The sequence below is a fragment of the Malaclemys terrapin genome, chromosome 11 (genome assembly GCF_027887155.1).
Source record: "Malaclemys terrapin pileata isolate rMalTer1 chromosome 11, rMalTer1.hap1, whole genome shotgun sequence".
Taxonomy (NCBI): Eukaryota; Metazoa; Chordata; order Testudines; family Emydidae; genus Malaclemys; species Malaclemys terrapin.
The window spans coordinates 66,950,806-66,965,335 of NC_071515.1; the positions used below are offsets into that span (position 1 = coordinate 66,950,806).

General features: G+C 40.3%; 1 protein-coding gene across 1 annotated transcript in view; it reads left to right on the forward strand.

The window, feature by feature from the left end:
- The window catches only part of ESYT3 (extended synaptotagmin 3), a 57,214-nt gene extending 43,105 nt beyond the window's left edge, over positions 1-14,109 (forward strand). Inside the window, exons 13-23 of the mRNA XM_054043946.1 lie at positions 354-416; positions 504-572; positions 2,838-2,903; positions 4,657-4,743; positions 5,208-5,357; positions 6,783-7,201; positions 8,551-8,649; positions 9,288-9,419; positions 11,180-11,285; positions 11,865-11,914; positions 13,258-14,109. Coding sequence (XP_053899921.1) covers positions 354-416; positions 504-572; positions 2,838-2,903; positions 4,657-4,743; positions 5,208-5,357; positions 6,783-7,201; positions 8,551-8,649; positions 9,288-9,419; positions 11,180-11,285; positions 11,865-11,914; positions 13,258-13,294 — 1,278 coding nt within the window. The 3' untranslated portion in view covers positions 13,295-14,109. The remainder of the gene's footprint in view (positions 1-353; positions 417-503; positions 573-2,837; positions 2,904-4,656; positions 4,744-5,207; positions 5,358-6,782; positions 7,202-8,550; positions 8,650-9,287; positions 9,420-11,179; positions 11,286-11,864; positions 11,915-13,257) is intronic.
- The last annotated feature ends 421 nt before the right edge of the window (positions 14,110-14,530 follow it).

A 14,530-nucleotide genomic window follows, 5' to 3' on the forward strand; every position in this document is an offset into this window, starting at 1 on the left:
AATTTGTGCACCCAGATTCATAATTCTCCTCACCTCCACTCTGCTTTTGGGGTTCAGATCTAACGGTCTGTGAAAGCATCTTGCTCCCATTGATTTCAGTGACAAAACACACACTGATTTGAATGGGAGCAGGATTGGAGCACACAATGCTGTGGTTTCCGCTCGTGTGACCTCAATCCTTTTTGAACAGTTAGACGTTGAATTGCATGCCCCTAAATGCCAGGTTTTAGGAGCAAGTTGAAAAGCTGTTTGTTTCAGTCTAGCAACTCATGCCTTAGTAGGTACCCCATGCATTTGTGCTCTTCCGTGGTTTTGTCCCTGCTGAGTTTTGTTTTTGTTTTTGATCGTCACAGGATAAGAATGGTCTAGCCACAGCATTGTTAATAGTCTATTTGGACAGTGCTTGCAACCTTCCGGTAAGTACAGAAGTAACAAGCAGCCTATACTTCTCATTTAAAAAAAGCTGCTCTAACTGTTGTAAAATATATTCTCCACTGATACAGAGAAATCACTTTGAATACTCAAATGGTGAATATGGTGCAAAGAAGTTCAAAAACCAGAAATACCTCAAGGTAAATACAGATATTTTTCTCAACACCCTATTAAAAACACATGCTGCATTACACAATATTTAACAGGTTGGGCTGGTGTCCACTAAAGGAAAACATTTCAACCATGTCAGGAATTGGAGTCTGAATAACCATTGTTCTCTATATCAGTGGGCCAGAGCCATCCCTGGTATAACTCCATTAGCTCCGTCAATGGATACAGCCTGCTGCTCTTCTATGATTTCATTTTGACACTGTGTAAGTGAGGGAATGTGAAACAATAGAATACTTACCTATATTCTTACCCCCAAAAAAATAAAAACCACCATCCTTACACAATAAGAGAATCCAGCCATTGGACTAATTCCTACCCTCATATCCACTGCTGTAAGGTTTTCTACTCTTAAGGTGTCTTTTCAGTTCAAGCTCTGTAAACTTCCATCCTTCCAAAATGGGCTAATGGACATCTTCCTTTTTCTCAGAAATGGTCACTGGCTTTCTGTCTCCTTTAGAATCTAGCACAATCCCTTTCTCTTAGTATTTAGAGGAGTTTCCAAAGCTACCCTACCATATTGACCTCCTCCTTTTCCCTTCCACTTATTCCCTGTATAATGTTGCGTCTATAAAGCACCTACCTCTCTTGGCTTTCTGTAATCCGACCAGGATACATCTCTTCAACTATACTCGCTTACTCTTCTTTCAAACCAACTGTACATCCATTCCACAGAATCTTGAGTTAATCCCGTTTCTGATTGGTTGACCTTAGGTTTGCTGAATTACATAGACTGTAAGATTTCTACATTTACTGTGCCCATTGGATTCAATCCTGCTTCCCTTCAGGGTCGCTATTTTTGTTGTCATCATACACTTAGGACTCAATTCTCCTTTCTCCATCTATCTTTACCCATCTTATTTTGGTCATTCTACAGTGAGCAGTAGATCCCTTTTTTCCTATGCTTGTTTATTACCTATACCAGAGTTTCTCAACGACCGGTCTGTGGACACAGGGAAGGCAGCAAGCTGGTTCCTGGTACCAAAAAGGTTTAGAAACACCGACTTATACGATGACAAATGAGGGAATCTTACACAGTCTTTCAGTAGAAGTCCAAACAGGATCCTATGGGTGTTCCTCAGCATCAGGGAGAGGGTACTGACTTGAGGGATACATTGTTTCCTTAAGAGTCCCATTGTAGGCTTTTGGGGTGGGAAATGATAGCCCATGGGGCTGTGGGTTTTTTCCTCTCTTTCTGGAGGCTGCTGCTGGAGGCTGTTATCCATCCTGGGAAGGAACTAGCCTCCATTGGGAAAGTGCATCTTGTCATGAGGTTTCAGAGGCTGGCACTCTAGCTGCATACATAATGAATCCAGATTCTAGGAAAATCCCCTGGCGAGGGCCTGAGCCTCAGTGAATCGTGTGGGTAGCTGTATGAGTGTGGGGAATCTTTGCTGAGGGGAAGAATCTTATCTGGTTTTGTTTATTTTTTTTTTTCTCCCCACTTGTCTTCCTTCCCAAAAAACGCCTACATTAATAGCTGCCACCTATTTATATCCAGAATGCACAATAGTTTGGCTTAAATCTGAAACTTGGATGGCGGAAGATCAAAATACGGTGTGTGTTTGTAGCAGCAAGCCATGCAAATCCAAAACTTAAAAGTTATTTAAGAATGGTCCAGAATGTAACTTAGTTTTATGTTCAAACTAGCACATGATTTGGCTGACGCTTTTGTACCATTCTTCATTCCTTGCTGCATATGCTGCCTTCCCCTGCAGACAGTTGCTCAGCTCGTGCTGAACTGACAAAGTTGGCTAAGATGGTGCAAAAATACCTGAGCAATATCTGGTGCAAGTAGGGGGCCAGGCTACTAGTTGGTAACCATCCTCTTTAGCCCATTTTGGAAGGATTGAAGTTTACAGAGGTTGAACTGAAGGGACACCTTAAGAGTAGAAAGCCTTACAGCAGTGGATATGAGGGTAGGAATTAGTCCAGTGGTTGGATTCTCTTATTGTGTAAGGATGGTGTTTTTTATTTTTATTTTTTTGGGAGGGGTAAGAATGGATGAAATTTCCATTAAATATTTAGAGTGGGATTTAGGAGATGTGGCTGCTTAATTCCTATTAATTTTAATGGAACTAGGTTGCCCAAATCTCAGCCTGAGAGTTTAAAGTGAGGGTTGCTTTTTTCCCCCCAGCTAAATATTGCAGATTAGCTAGAGCAGGAATGGCTTTGTATGGCTGGCTGAAAATGACTAATAACTGTCTCCTCCCCTTCTTTAAAAAAATGGGAAACAGAAGATGGACCGGGACCCTTCCTCCTACGTCCAGCTCACAGTGGGTAACAAAACTCAGAAAAGCAAGGTGAGCTGTTGAATCCTTCCATTTGTCTTAAAACAGGACGTTTTACATGAAGCTAGTTTGATGCTTAGCTGACTTAAAGTAACTAGTGAAAGTGACCCAGCAGAGTTATAGACATGAACACAGCTGTATGGCATATAAATAATAGGTAGATCTCCATATATCATCTCCTAGAACTGGAAGGGACCTTGAAAGGTCATTGAGTCCAGCCCCCTGCCTTCACTAGCAGGACCAAGTACTGATTTTTGCCCCAGATCCCTAAGTGGCCCCATCAAGGATTGAACTCACAACCCTGGGTTTAGTAGGCCAATGCTCAAACCTATCCCTCCCCAAATATAGATTGCATATGGAAGGACTGCACTACTTTAAGCATGGCTTTTGGTTTGTATTTCAAGTAAAGCTTGAATTTAGAGGTAGCAATTTATTTTTTTAGTGTCTGCTGTACAGACACATTTTATGTGGTGATTAACAGGTCACATGGGCCAATACAAGCGTGTTACCAGAACATAGTGGCTTACCAAATTTTTTCATCGTGTGGCTCGTGTCAATATAGTGTGGTCATCTCATGGATCACATCCCTTCCCACTGGTGTCAGGCTGGTATCTGCCCCGTCATCAGAATAAATTCTCCTCCCTATTCTATTTGAAACCAATTCCCATCACAGTCTCTTTCCTTCACCCTCAGTCAAATTAAAATGAATCTCTTCCCACTCCCCTCCTGGATCGTTTTCCTCTTTACAATAAAAATCCACTTGCAATGAGTTTCTTCTCCTCAGTTCTCACCCTGACCAACATAATAAATATCTGCTCAAATCAGTCCTTCCCTCCTATTAACTCCATTCGACTTACTGCCCTGCAGTCATTTTTATCACAAATACATTTCTCTCGCCTCCCGACAAATGGGAGTGAATCCTATTCCCCATGCACACAAGCTCAATTTGCCTGCACTGAAACTCAAATATTCTCCCGTTATGTCAGTTCCAGCCACACGCCCCTCCCAATGAAATTTGGTTTTACCTTAATCCTTGCCCCTTCAGATGCCTGCAGCCCCTTCCCAGGTTCTCGCTTTAGTCGTCTTCCTCCCCTCTCCCCCAAACCAATTCTCCCTTCTTGGGGGTCCTTGGTGCTCCTCTCCCCCATTCCCAGCCATGGGCCCTTCTGGCAGTGCTCTTGGGGTCAGCAGAGGCAGTCCATTTTATGGAGCAGCCTCAGCAAAGGTCCTACTGACATTCCCAGCTCTCTTTGCTTCTGAAGTAGTCACACACAAGGGGTTAGAACCTGCAACATCCAGCTTGAGAATCTCTGCTTCAGCCTCTGTATCCTTCATTTCTACCTGCTGTACCCAGTGGAATTCAGTGCTGGTGACTGGAAGCCACTTCCTGTTATCTGGGAGGTTCCATTTGGAAGCAACTAGTTTTTGCTTTTTATTTTGAAAGGCAGAGAAGAATCCTGACGTTGCAGGTTATGGGAACGCTAGTCAGAGCAGATTATAACCCGACTGACCTGTCTTGGCACTCGCATGTTTTGCAGAACTTGTTCTGGCTTTGCCAGCTGGAGACCGTGTTTCTGTGCACTTGTCTGCCCTGGGAATTCCACTGTCTTTATGGCTTGGATGTAGCATCATTTGGATAAAACAACCACAATAGAGGGATTTCCAATGCCACATCATTGTCTTTTATGTCTATATATAAAGTCCTAACAAACACTTGGACAAGAACAAAAAGCTAAAATACCACAATCCTCTTCTCTTTCTACAGACCTGCAACTTCAGTAAAGATCCTGTGTGGGGCCAGGCTTTCACGTTCTTCGTCCACAGTGCACAGTCCCAGTCGCTTCATTTGGAGGTGAAAACGAGTGTTCTTCCTTTGACTTCTCTGAATTTATAGTCTGTCTGTCTGCCTATTTACAGTGGATGTGATGCAGCTTCACTCCTCTACATGCCTGCTGGGATTTGTGTTTGAGCTGGAACAGTCTTTGGACTTGTGTGCTCCCTTTTAGGGGGAGAAGGACTGAAGGACTGATGAATTCTCCAGCCCCTGCAGAAATCTGTGTCAGTTCTACTGCTATGGGGGGGTCTCCCCAGTCACAGAGAGATGCGTGGGATTTGCCCTTAAAATACATCAACTGGTTGTGCCTTCTGGAACGTTGGCATGCCCTGTCTGAATGCATCCATATTCAACAGTAGGCCCTACAATAGACAAACGCCTTCTTTCCATGTTTTGGTCTGTTAAGTTATTCCAAACATCTAGCTTTGCTTTATACGTAATGCATAACACCTTGCCTTCTAATAAAAACCTCCTCTTTCCAGATAAAAGATAAGGATCGGGAGAATGCGCTGGGAACCTTGGTTGTCTCTCTCTCCCACTTGCTAAAGGATTCTGAGATGACTCTTGATCAGAAATTTCAGCTGGATCATTCTGGTTTAGACAGTTTTATTAAGATGAAACTTGTGTTGCGGGTATGTTGTTCCTCTTTCATACACTTTTCTTTTACTCTGATTCCCCAGAAGAAGCCTGAATGTCACTGAAATAAACCTATAAATCTCCACTCCATGGCCTGTCTAGATACATTTTTAAAATCTGTACATCCCAACAAATGCGACATAACTGCTAGCAGTTATGAAATTATATGCTCCGATTTAACTGCAACTCAACAGAAACTACATGAATCTGTCCTGAAGGATAACACCCACACTCAACTGATTGTGTTTCCTAACTAACAGTCATTGATGTAGTCCTTGTATTTGTTTGCAGATACAACCCATGTACTGTATGTGACCTACCCAATAGAATAGGATTTTTTTTTAATTTTAGCAAACTGTTGCCAAGTGTTTTCTTAAATATACACACTGCTTATTTGATCATTTAGCTGCAAGACTAGGGTGTAGCCGTGGTAGCTGCCCTATAGTTAAGATTGAAGCTAGCTTCTCATTGTAAGCCTGATTTCTCCCCCTTACCTCCCCTAAAAGAAACTGGTCCCTCTGAAATTTGGTATGCTGCATTTCATCCCAGTTAGAGTGTGTGTGCGGGTGTGTGTTCATCTCATGTGTCGTCCTCTTCTCACCATTTCCCCACCACCACCACCCCCGGGAAAATTTAGTAAAAGTCAAGAGTTTTGACGATATTTCTTTTAAAAAAACAACCTACAGTTAGGCTGCTAAAATAAATATTTAACACCTAAATAAGTGACCTGATTTGAAAAGTGCTGAACACCCAGGAGCCTCAGGGGCAGTTTAGGCCACTTTTTTTTATATAAAGGCCCGAATTTGCATTCGGTAACCTACCCTAAACACTTCCTCTCCCTGCCCCAATATTGGCCATGGTGTTTTGAACATTTTTTCCTAACTTTCCTTAGGAAAGGTGACCAGCAGGAATCAGGGTGCTATAATGCTAGGTAGGTACATGTATGCACAGCAAGCGATTAGTCCCTACCCCAAAGAGCTTCCAATTTCAATAGAGAAGATAGGAAGTAGATTCCCATTTTCCAGATGGGGGAACAGAGTCACACAAACATTGACTATTCCAATGTCTCATAGGGAGTCTGTATAGCAGAGCTGGGATTAGAACCCAGTTTTAGTTCCAGTTCAGCACCTTTAGTACAAAATCATCCCTTTATTTGCTTAGGGAGAGAAGGGATGGTGGTGGGGAGTGTAATCTAATGAGAACAACTTCCTAGAGTTTGGCAAGTGTCCTAAGGGCAGTAGTGGAAGCCCCATTACTTAGGAGTTCTTAGATACAATATGTGCTATGAGACACAATCCTGTGCTGGCAGAGGATGGTCTAGGATAATCTAACAGGAAATCAGTACTGTGCTCTTCAGAATGAGCATGCACTTTAATATCGGCATTAATCACTAGCTGATTTTCTATATCGCTTGGTTTTAGGTCTTGTGCATCAAGGAACCTGATCCACAAAGCACCTATACTGGTGTTAATGCCTTGAAGCAAGTTCCTGTACCTGCAGCAGAGAAGGATGGAAACCAATGCAAAAATCCCCTACCATCAAAAGCAGAACCCTCCAAAATGCCCCATGTGAGCAAAGACTCTGGAGTGCCTGAATCCAAAGAAGCTAAGAAGGAGAGCAGTGCAGATCTTGCTGGATCTGAGAACCCAGAAGGCCCTGCAGTAAATGAGACTATCGCTGAGCTTAATGCACCAGCAGGGGCACACAATCTGGAATCCCAACCATTGGTGACTCTACCCACAAGACCCCTGGAACACAACGCTGCCCCCAGTGTTGCTTCATTGGGCTCTCTCGCCTCTTCATGCTTTGAATTAGATCACAGCAATCCGAACCTTCTTAAGTATGTATCTTCTTACGCTTGAATTTTGCTTTACCTGGACACTCTTCTTTTTACAGGCTTCTACTATGTACAAAGGAATGTTTGAGGTCTCAGCCCACAACACTGACTTGAAATCCAAGGATTTAGCAGAGAACTCGCATAAACATTTGTCAGGAGCAAGTAAACCACTCAAATTCAGATCTGTGTAAGCAGATGCAGCTCTTTTTGCCTTTGTTTTCAAGGGAATTGCATCTCCTTATGTGAAGGCTGAATTTAACTTTATGCATTTAAGGCACTCCACAGGGTTCACGTAGTAAGTCCCACATCCCATCATTGAAAAATACACTTGACTCAGGTACAATAAGCATATTTGGGATTAAAGGTAAGGGTAGAACTCCACGTGTAATACACATTCAAGTGAAACCTTTTGCGAAGTGATGCAAACAGACTAAAGATCAAGTAGGTTTGGCTGACATTTTCCCAGCCACTTTTGAAAATGGAATAACTTTGAACAGTTTTCACAATCCGTGCATGGATGGTCTCATTAGGAGGCCAGAAAAGTGTATGTGAGCTAGTACTGCCATCAGGTAGGGCCTGTCCCATAGGAGTCAGTGGGAGCCCTGTGCATCTGGCTTTGTATAATTTTATTTCCCTTTTGAGAAACTTTAGCCGCTTTGTGAGCTGAAAGAAGCACAGAAGTTTCTGTCAATCAAGTAGAGGCATCAAACCAATTTCAGCTGTTAGTTTTAACCTTTTAAAGTCAATACTTCCATATAGTGGAAGTCAACTTAATTTAAAATAGGAATTTATGAATCGTTTTAATAACATTCCAGGTGATGTACAGAGACAAGGCCCCCAAACAAATTCACTAAGCAGAGGATTACACTCCCGTTGTAATGTACTTATTAAACAGCACTTATTAAACAGCACTTATAATAATCAGATATTTAAATTATGGAAGCATGTGCTGTCGTCCCTATGCTACACTAATACCAAGAGTAGATACAAATATAATAAACACCATGACCATTCTTGGCATTAAAATGAGCATTTCTGGTAGAGGCCTTGTAGCTCGCTCATATTCTACAGGAACAAATGGAGAATACCAGGAACAGGTAAGTGCTGTGCTTGGAAAACTGGGTTTACATTTTTCAAGGTGAGATGTAGAATGTGTTTTGGTGAGTGACTGATTTAATGATACACTGGATTTCAATGCATTTTTAATGTAGTTTTTCCCCATTGCTGTGACTTGTTCAACTGAAAATGAACCTCAACCCCTGCATCTCATAGCACACACCTTGTGTACTGATCTTACGTGTGCATCTGGATGCTAAATAGTTGAAAATCCTGAACATGTAACTGTCTTACAGTGGAACTAATCTAACTGCGGTGCTCCTGGGAGAGATCCAGCTCACTGTGCGATATGCCTCTTTGCGACGGAGTCTCATTGTGATGGTAAATAGTTGCAGGTAACACTGACGTACTGTTGTTTGTATTTACCTAGAATCTAAATGAGAACATAGCGTTTCTTGTGAATATTAATCTTCACTTCAATGTCTCTCTCGTATGCAGTGTACACAACGCAACAGTGCTAACATTGCTGTAGGAAACATTTGCTGACTTGAAATGTGGTGATTTCTGTACCTAGCAAAGTTGCACAGTTTATCAATGTAGTATTCTGCCCCTGATAGGGGCTGGTACAGCAGGTTCAGTGGAAAATGTCCACTTTAGGATTTGTTAATTATGGAATAACCTGCCCATTCAGTAACTTTTACTAACACTAATGGTGGGGGAATGCCCTGGAACACAAGGGGTATTGGCCTTGATTTTTCAAGAATAGATGCCTACAGTTAGATTACTACATCCCTACTCAGGTGGCCTCATTTCTCAAAAGCAGTGTCCAGCAGCTTCCACTCAACTCAATGAGTCTGGAAAATTTTATATAATTGAATTTGAAACACCTAAAATCATTCCTTGCTTACAAACCAGCCACCAAGGCTATTACTTTTTTATCTTCTAGCCTAAGTTTGGCCTGACTTTTAGTTCAGAATGTACATAGTAAAGAGGCTCCCTATCGTATCAACACAGACTTATGTTCTTTTAAAAGAAACTTGATGCCAGCTTCTAATCGTGGAGTAGATCCATATGTTCGTGTCTACCTGCTTCCAGATAAAAGATGGGCAAGCAGAAAGAAGACTACTGTTAAGAAAAAAACAGTGAACCCCCATTATGATGAGAAGTAAGTAGGAAACTTCATATAATTACTGCTGAACTATTAACAGAAAAGATTAACTGATCTTTAGCAGGTACTCGCTCTACCTAATGAAATAGTTTGCATAGCTGTATGCATCTGTTATACATTAAGTCTTTGCACCATATAGTCCCTTTCAGCTTTTCTACAAAACTTACTGTTAGGGGCTGGAATTCGCCACTAATTAAGGTACTTGGGCAGTACCAAACACCAGTCTTCCCTGTATTTCTAGGGACATCCCTCTCTCCTGCCTTTCCAAAGTTCAGTGAATGCTGCTGCTTGTCTCTTAATGTGACTTGTTCCTGTTGTATCCCCTCTTCTTGCATGTAACTCCCTTGCCTGTTAGTCTTTCCTTTTGGTGCACCAAACCCTTCCTTTGAAGCCCACTGATTCCTTTCACGCTTCCACAAAGACTTTAAGAAGTCACCTTTTTGAGACTGGGCCAGTTGGTTTGTTATATGTCTAAATTACATGATCTAGTTTAGGTTGTAAACCATATTTTCTGTCTGTTTGTATAGGACCACACACACTAGTGCTTAAAACATCAATACAAATAAGTAAAACCTGCTACTCAACTGTTCAGCCAACATTTTTGAAAAAGTGACTTTGGGTGCCTCAGTTTTTGGAGCCCCACTTGACACTTCAGAGGTGTTCAGCACTTTCCCCATTTCCAGAGAGATTTTTGTCTCAAGGTGGGCCCTGCAAAATCAATAACTATTGAAAAATCTTAACCCCTGACTTCTTAAAACTGTGGAATTGTTGTTTCTTACATAGCAGTCATCCAGGGAGTATTTGCCTCTCTGCTCCTTTGAAGCCTCACCACTGCTGTTGGGACCACTTCCTCTTCTCCCCCATCCCTCTTTCCAGGATCTCACAAGTGCTGTACTATTTGTAATGCAGTTCAGTGAATACTATGTATTCACTATCTCAAAACACTCCACCTTACAAACCTGACTTTTGGAAAAACTTTAGCCATGCTGAAACTCTCTCTTCCCTACACAGCACCTCAGACCTAATTTTGTCTTCAGTTTGGATGATTAGCATAGCATGTGCTAGAATCGTGACTAAGATCTCTCTTACCCTACTTCTTTTGTCTTGCCTTAATAATGACACAGGGTTAGTTTATTTCAGGAACATCCTCCCCCCCCCCCCCAACCCCCCCAACATGTGAGGGTTTGATTGTGGGCTGCTTCCATTAGATAATAGATTTTGTCCTGTAGACATTCGAATTCTGCATATGGGAGAAGATGGCCATAAATAGCAGTTCATCCCAAACACGCGTCTTCTGTATTGCCCATGTTCCCTTGGTGTGGTGGAAAGTGCTAATCAATCCTCAGATGATGTATTCTGTCATTGATCTAGAAGGGATTTGTGTGCAACAACTAGTAGTATTAACTATGGAAATACTACTACCAAAGACAAGTAGGGATCTAGTCTCCACTGAACAAGTAGGGTCTGAGCCTTCAAAACTGGTGCAAGTTGCTCTGATCAAATATAAAACTCCTGTTTTGGACACTAATGTTGTCAAGGTTTGTATTCAAATGGATAGTGAAGTTCTCAACCTGTGTTTAGGACTCACTTTGCACAGTACACCTTATCCTGTAAAGCACAGCCATGCTGACTCTCTATAATACTAGTTTGTTCTGACCACTGACACTTGTATCTAGCTTTTGGTTTTTATTAGTACTGTTTGACTTCATTGATTCTGGTCTCTTTATTAGCATGCACTTTTTGAAAACTCTTTTTAGATTTGAATTTTTTGAAGCTTTGGAAGAAGTTAAGAAAAGAACACTAGACGTCGCAGTGAAAAATAGCAAGCAGTTTATTTCACGTGAGAGAAGGGAATTGGGAAAAGTAAGTTTTAAACTAAAGTACTATTCAATATTAAACATTTATTCTAAAAAATGTCTTTACCATGGAAGCTGACTGGATATCTGTTCATACTCTTATACAAAAGTTAGACTTACACTTAAACTGTTTTCTGGCCCTCAGTATCACAGGTGATAAAGCTTTCTGCCACTAAATTATAGTTCCAGCAGGTAGGACTGGCCAGGAAACAATTTTTGGAAATCTTTTTGTGGAACTGGAATTCTGCACTATTTAGTTTACTAAAGAGAAAAACATGCTCCATGGCTGCCAAGAAACCAGGGCTCCCCTGCAACTTGCCTGATGGGCTGCTGAGGCATGAGAATAATTTTCTGACAGAAAATTCACTGGCAAAACTAAAAATTTCCCATCAGTCAGTCTGATGGAAAATTCCTTAGCAGCTGTGCTCAGTGCTGAGGGTGGTAACAATGTTTAAAGCTCAGCTCTTTGGAACTGGAGCTATAGCGCTAGAATTCTGACTGGAGGAGACGCTAACAGTTTACATTTACAGATATGTTAGCAAAGTTTAAATGTATATGTTGGCTATAAATTTTTTTTTTAAAAAAGGTGCTGATTGACCTGTCAAAGGAAGATTTAATCAAAGGCTTTTCACAATGGTAAGTCTCTTTATAGCTTCAAAGCTCGCTAACCACTGCCTCTTAAGTGAAACATCTTGATTACAAATGTGCTACTTTTATCTTAAATTATGGGCCATATGTTTTGTAATTTGAATAGTCCATTATCAATTGCAAATGTAAAACTAACTAGAATTAGGTTGGCTACAGAACCAAATTTAAATGGTTAACTTGTTTATTAGTACAAGACATACTGCTTGAAATGTATTTGAGAGGATTAATAAACTAAGAATATTTTGTAGATTAATGTGGAATAGTTACATTAAACTCTGGGGCAAAACAAAAGTAGCACATTAACAGGGTATTTGCTACAAGGCATTTGATTTTTCATAACTTGGAGATAAATGTTAATCAGCAATACTGATTTTCTGATAAATTTCAAACAGTATTACTATATAGGAATTATTAAACATTAAGATGTTCAAGATCATGCCTGTCTAGTTTCACATTTGAAAACTTTAGTGATCATGGTTGAGGCTACAGTAGCAACAAGAAAACACTGCAGTATTAGATACTTAAAAGAAGTACCTGCTCCAAATTTTTAAGATTACCTGATTTCAAACTGAAAAACTGCACATGCAGGTTGAGATGTCTAACCACCAGACATGCACCTATAATGTTTTGGTTACAAACTTTTTTTAGTTAAGGTTCAGACAGGTCAAAAAGGTCTCAACCTAGTTTCTAAAGTATTTTAATTGCCAATTTTCCCCACTGCAAGTTTACACTGTTTTAAAGTTTGTAATGAGTGCTGGAACTAATGGCTTCAGCTCTTTTCTCCTCCCCCACCTGCACCCCCATTCCATGCATGTTACACAAAGAGGAGCTTCAAACGCATGAAGAGCTGTGTAGCTCTTTCCCATGCCCACAGAAATGAATGTTACACTAAGACAGGGGTTGGCAACCTTTCAGAAGTGGTGTGTTAAGTCTTCATTTATTCACTCTAAAGTTTTGCGTGCCAGTCATACATTAACGTTTTTAGAAGGTCTCTTTCTATAAATCTAGAGTATAACTAAACTATTGTTGTATGTAAAGTAAATAAGTGTGTATGGTTTTTTTTTTTTTTTTAAATCAGTTCACATGCTGCCTTCGGCACATGTGCCCTAGGTTGCCTACCCCTGCACTAAGAGAAGAGCTTGAAAAACATGAAGCTGAACTCAAAAGCTTGTCTCTTTCACCAACAGAAGTTGGTCCAATAAAAAAAGATCTCACACACAAAACTAGTCAAACTCCTAAAGGGCACTTGTTAAAACTACGCTAGACTTGTTTTCTTATAGGTGCTTCTTTCAAATATAGTTTTTAAAGACCGTAAATTATGTCTCTTGCAGGTATGAGCTGACGGCAAAGAGACGGAGCAGAAGATGATGTCCTATATCATGTGCCTTTTATGCAATAACTCTTTATTAATGTATATATGTATATTCTGTAACTAATCTATGTTAAAACTTCAGAATATTATACACAAAGCAAGTTGTGAGGTGAAATGTTTATAGTTTATCTTTTTCAATGACTGGCTATCATTTTAGAAAAGGTAAGAATACAAGCAATTTAAATCTTCAGATTTAGACTGGCTCTAAATGTATTAGGTACTCAAGTATTTGTTCATGGATTAGTCCTACAAGGCATATCTTCAAAGAAACTTTGGTTTCCATATTTGATTGTTCATTTAAACAAGAATACAGCAGGTCTGACTTTTTTGTAAGATAGACTTCACTTCTCCAAGCTGCCAGTATCTTGTTAACAGAATGCATTAAACTATGGCAGGTGCAGAATAGACTTTCAAAACACTCCATTACAAGATGATAGTGCTTCAAACAAAAATTTTATTACAATTGATATACAAGTCTAGATACTATTGTGATACTATTCAACTGTCCAGGAGCTTTTTATAAAGCCGATTTATAGGTGCTATCTGGAAAGGTGTATATATGTAATGAGCCACCAAAGCAGGGTGAATAACTGTGCCAAATTATTAACAGGGTTTTAATCTGATGTTAAAAATTTTATTACTGTACTTAACTCTGTCTTGTGAACCTTGCTAATGCACAGTCCACTTATAAAACTGTAGTTATCTTTAACAGGTTTTTATTTAAACATGGGTCAAGTATGTACCAAAATACTTCCACGAATTCAGTATATTTTTAAAGTTTCAAAATGTACAATAAATTGTTTAAAAATGATGGTTTTAGTCTTGCTCATGAGACACATGCAACCTGAGCCAAGGTCTAGCTCTCAGTTGATCCAGCTGTGCTAAAGACCAGCACAGGCTTTCCACTCTGCATTTGAAAGCTAGTAAGTTTCAAATATCTGTTTTTAGCTGTAAGATATTTCCCAACTTAACACAGTCTGGCTGAATCACAGAATGTCCAACTCCTGCTCCCCAGAACCATGACGGTCAATATCCCAAAAAGCCTTTACAGCAGCCAGCCATGAGTCCAATAGTGGGTAAGCATCAGATAAATGGGTCACTAATTCATAGAGCAAGAACAGGATCTTCTAATACAGTATTTTCTGCAGTGATTTAAGTGAAGGGGTGGGTTCTACTTTTGAGTAGAAGTTAAGGGCTTATAGAACTATTGCTGCAGGTTTTTAAAGTTTACA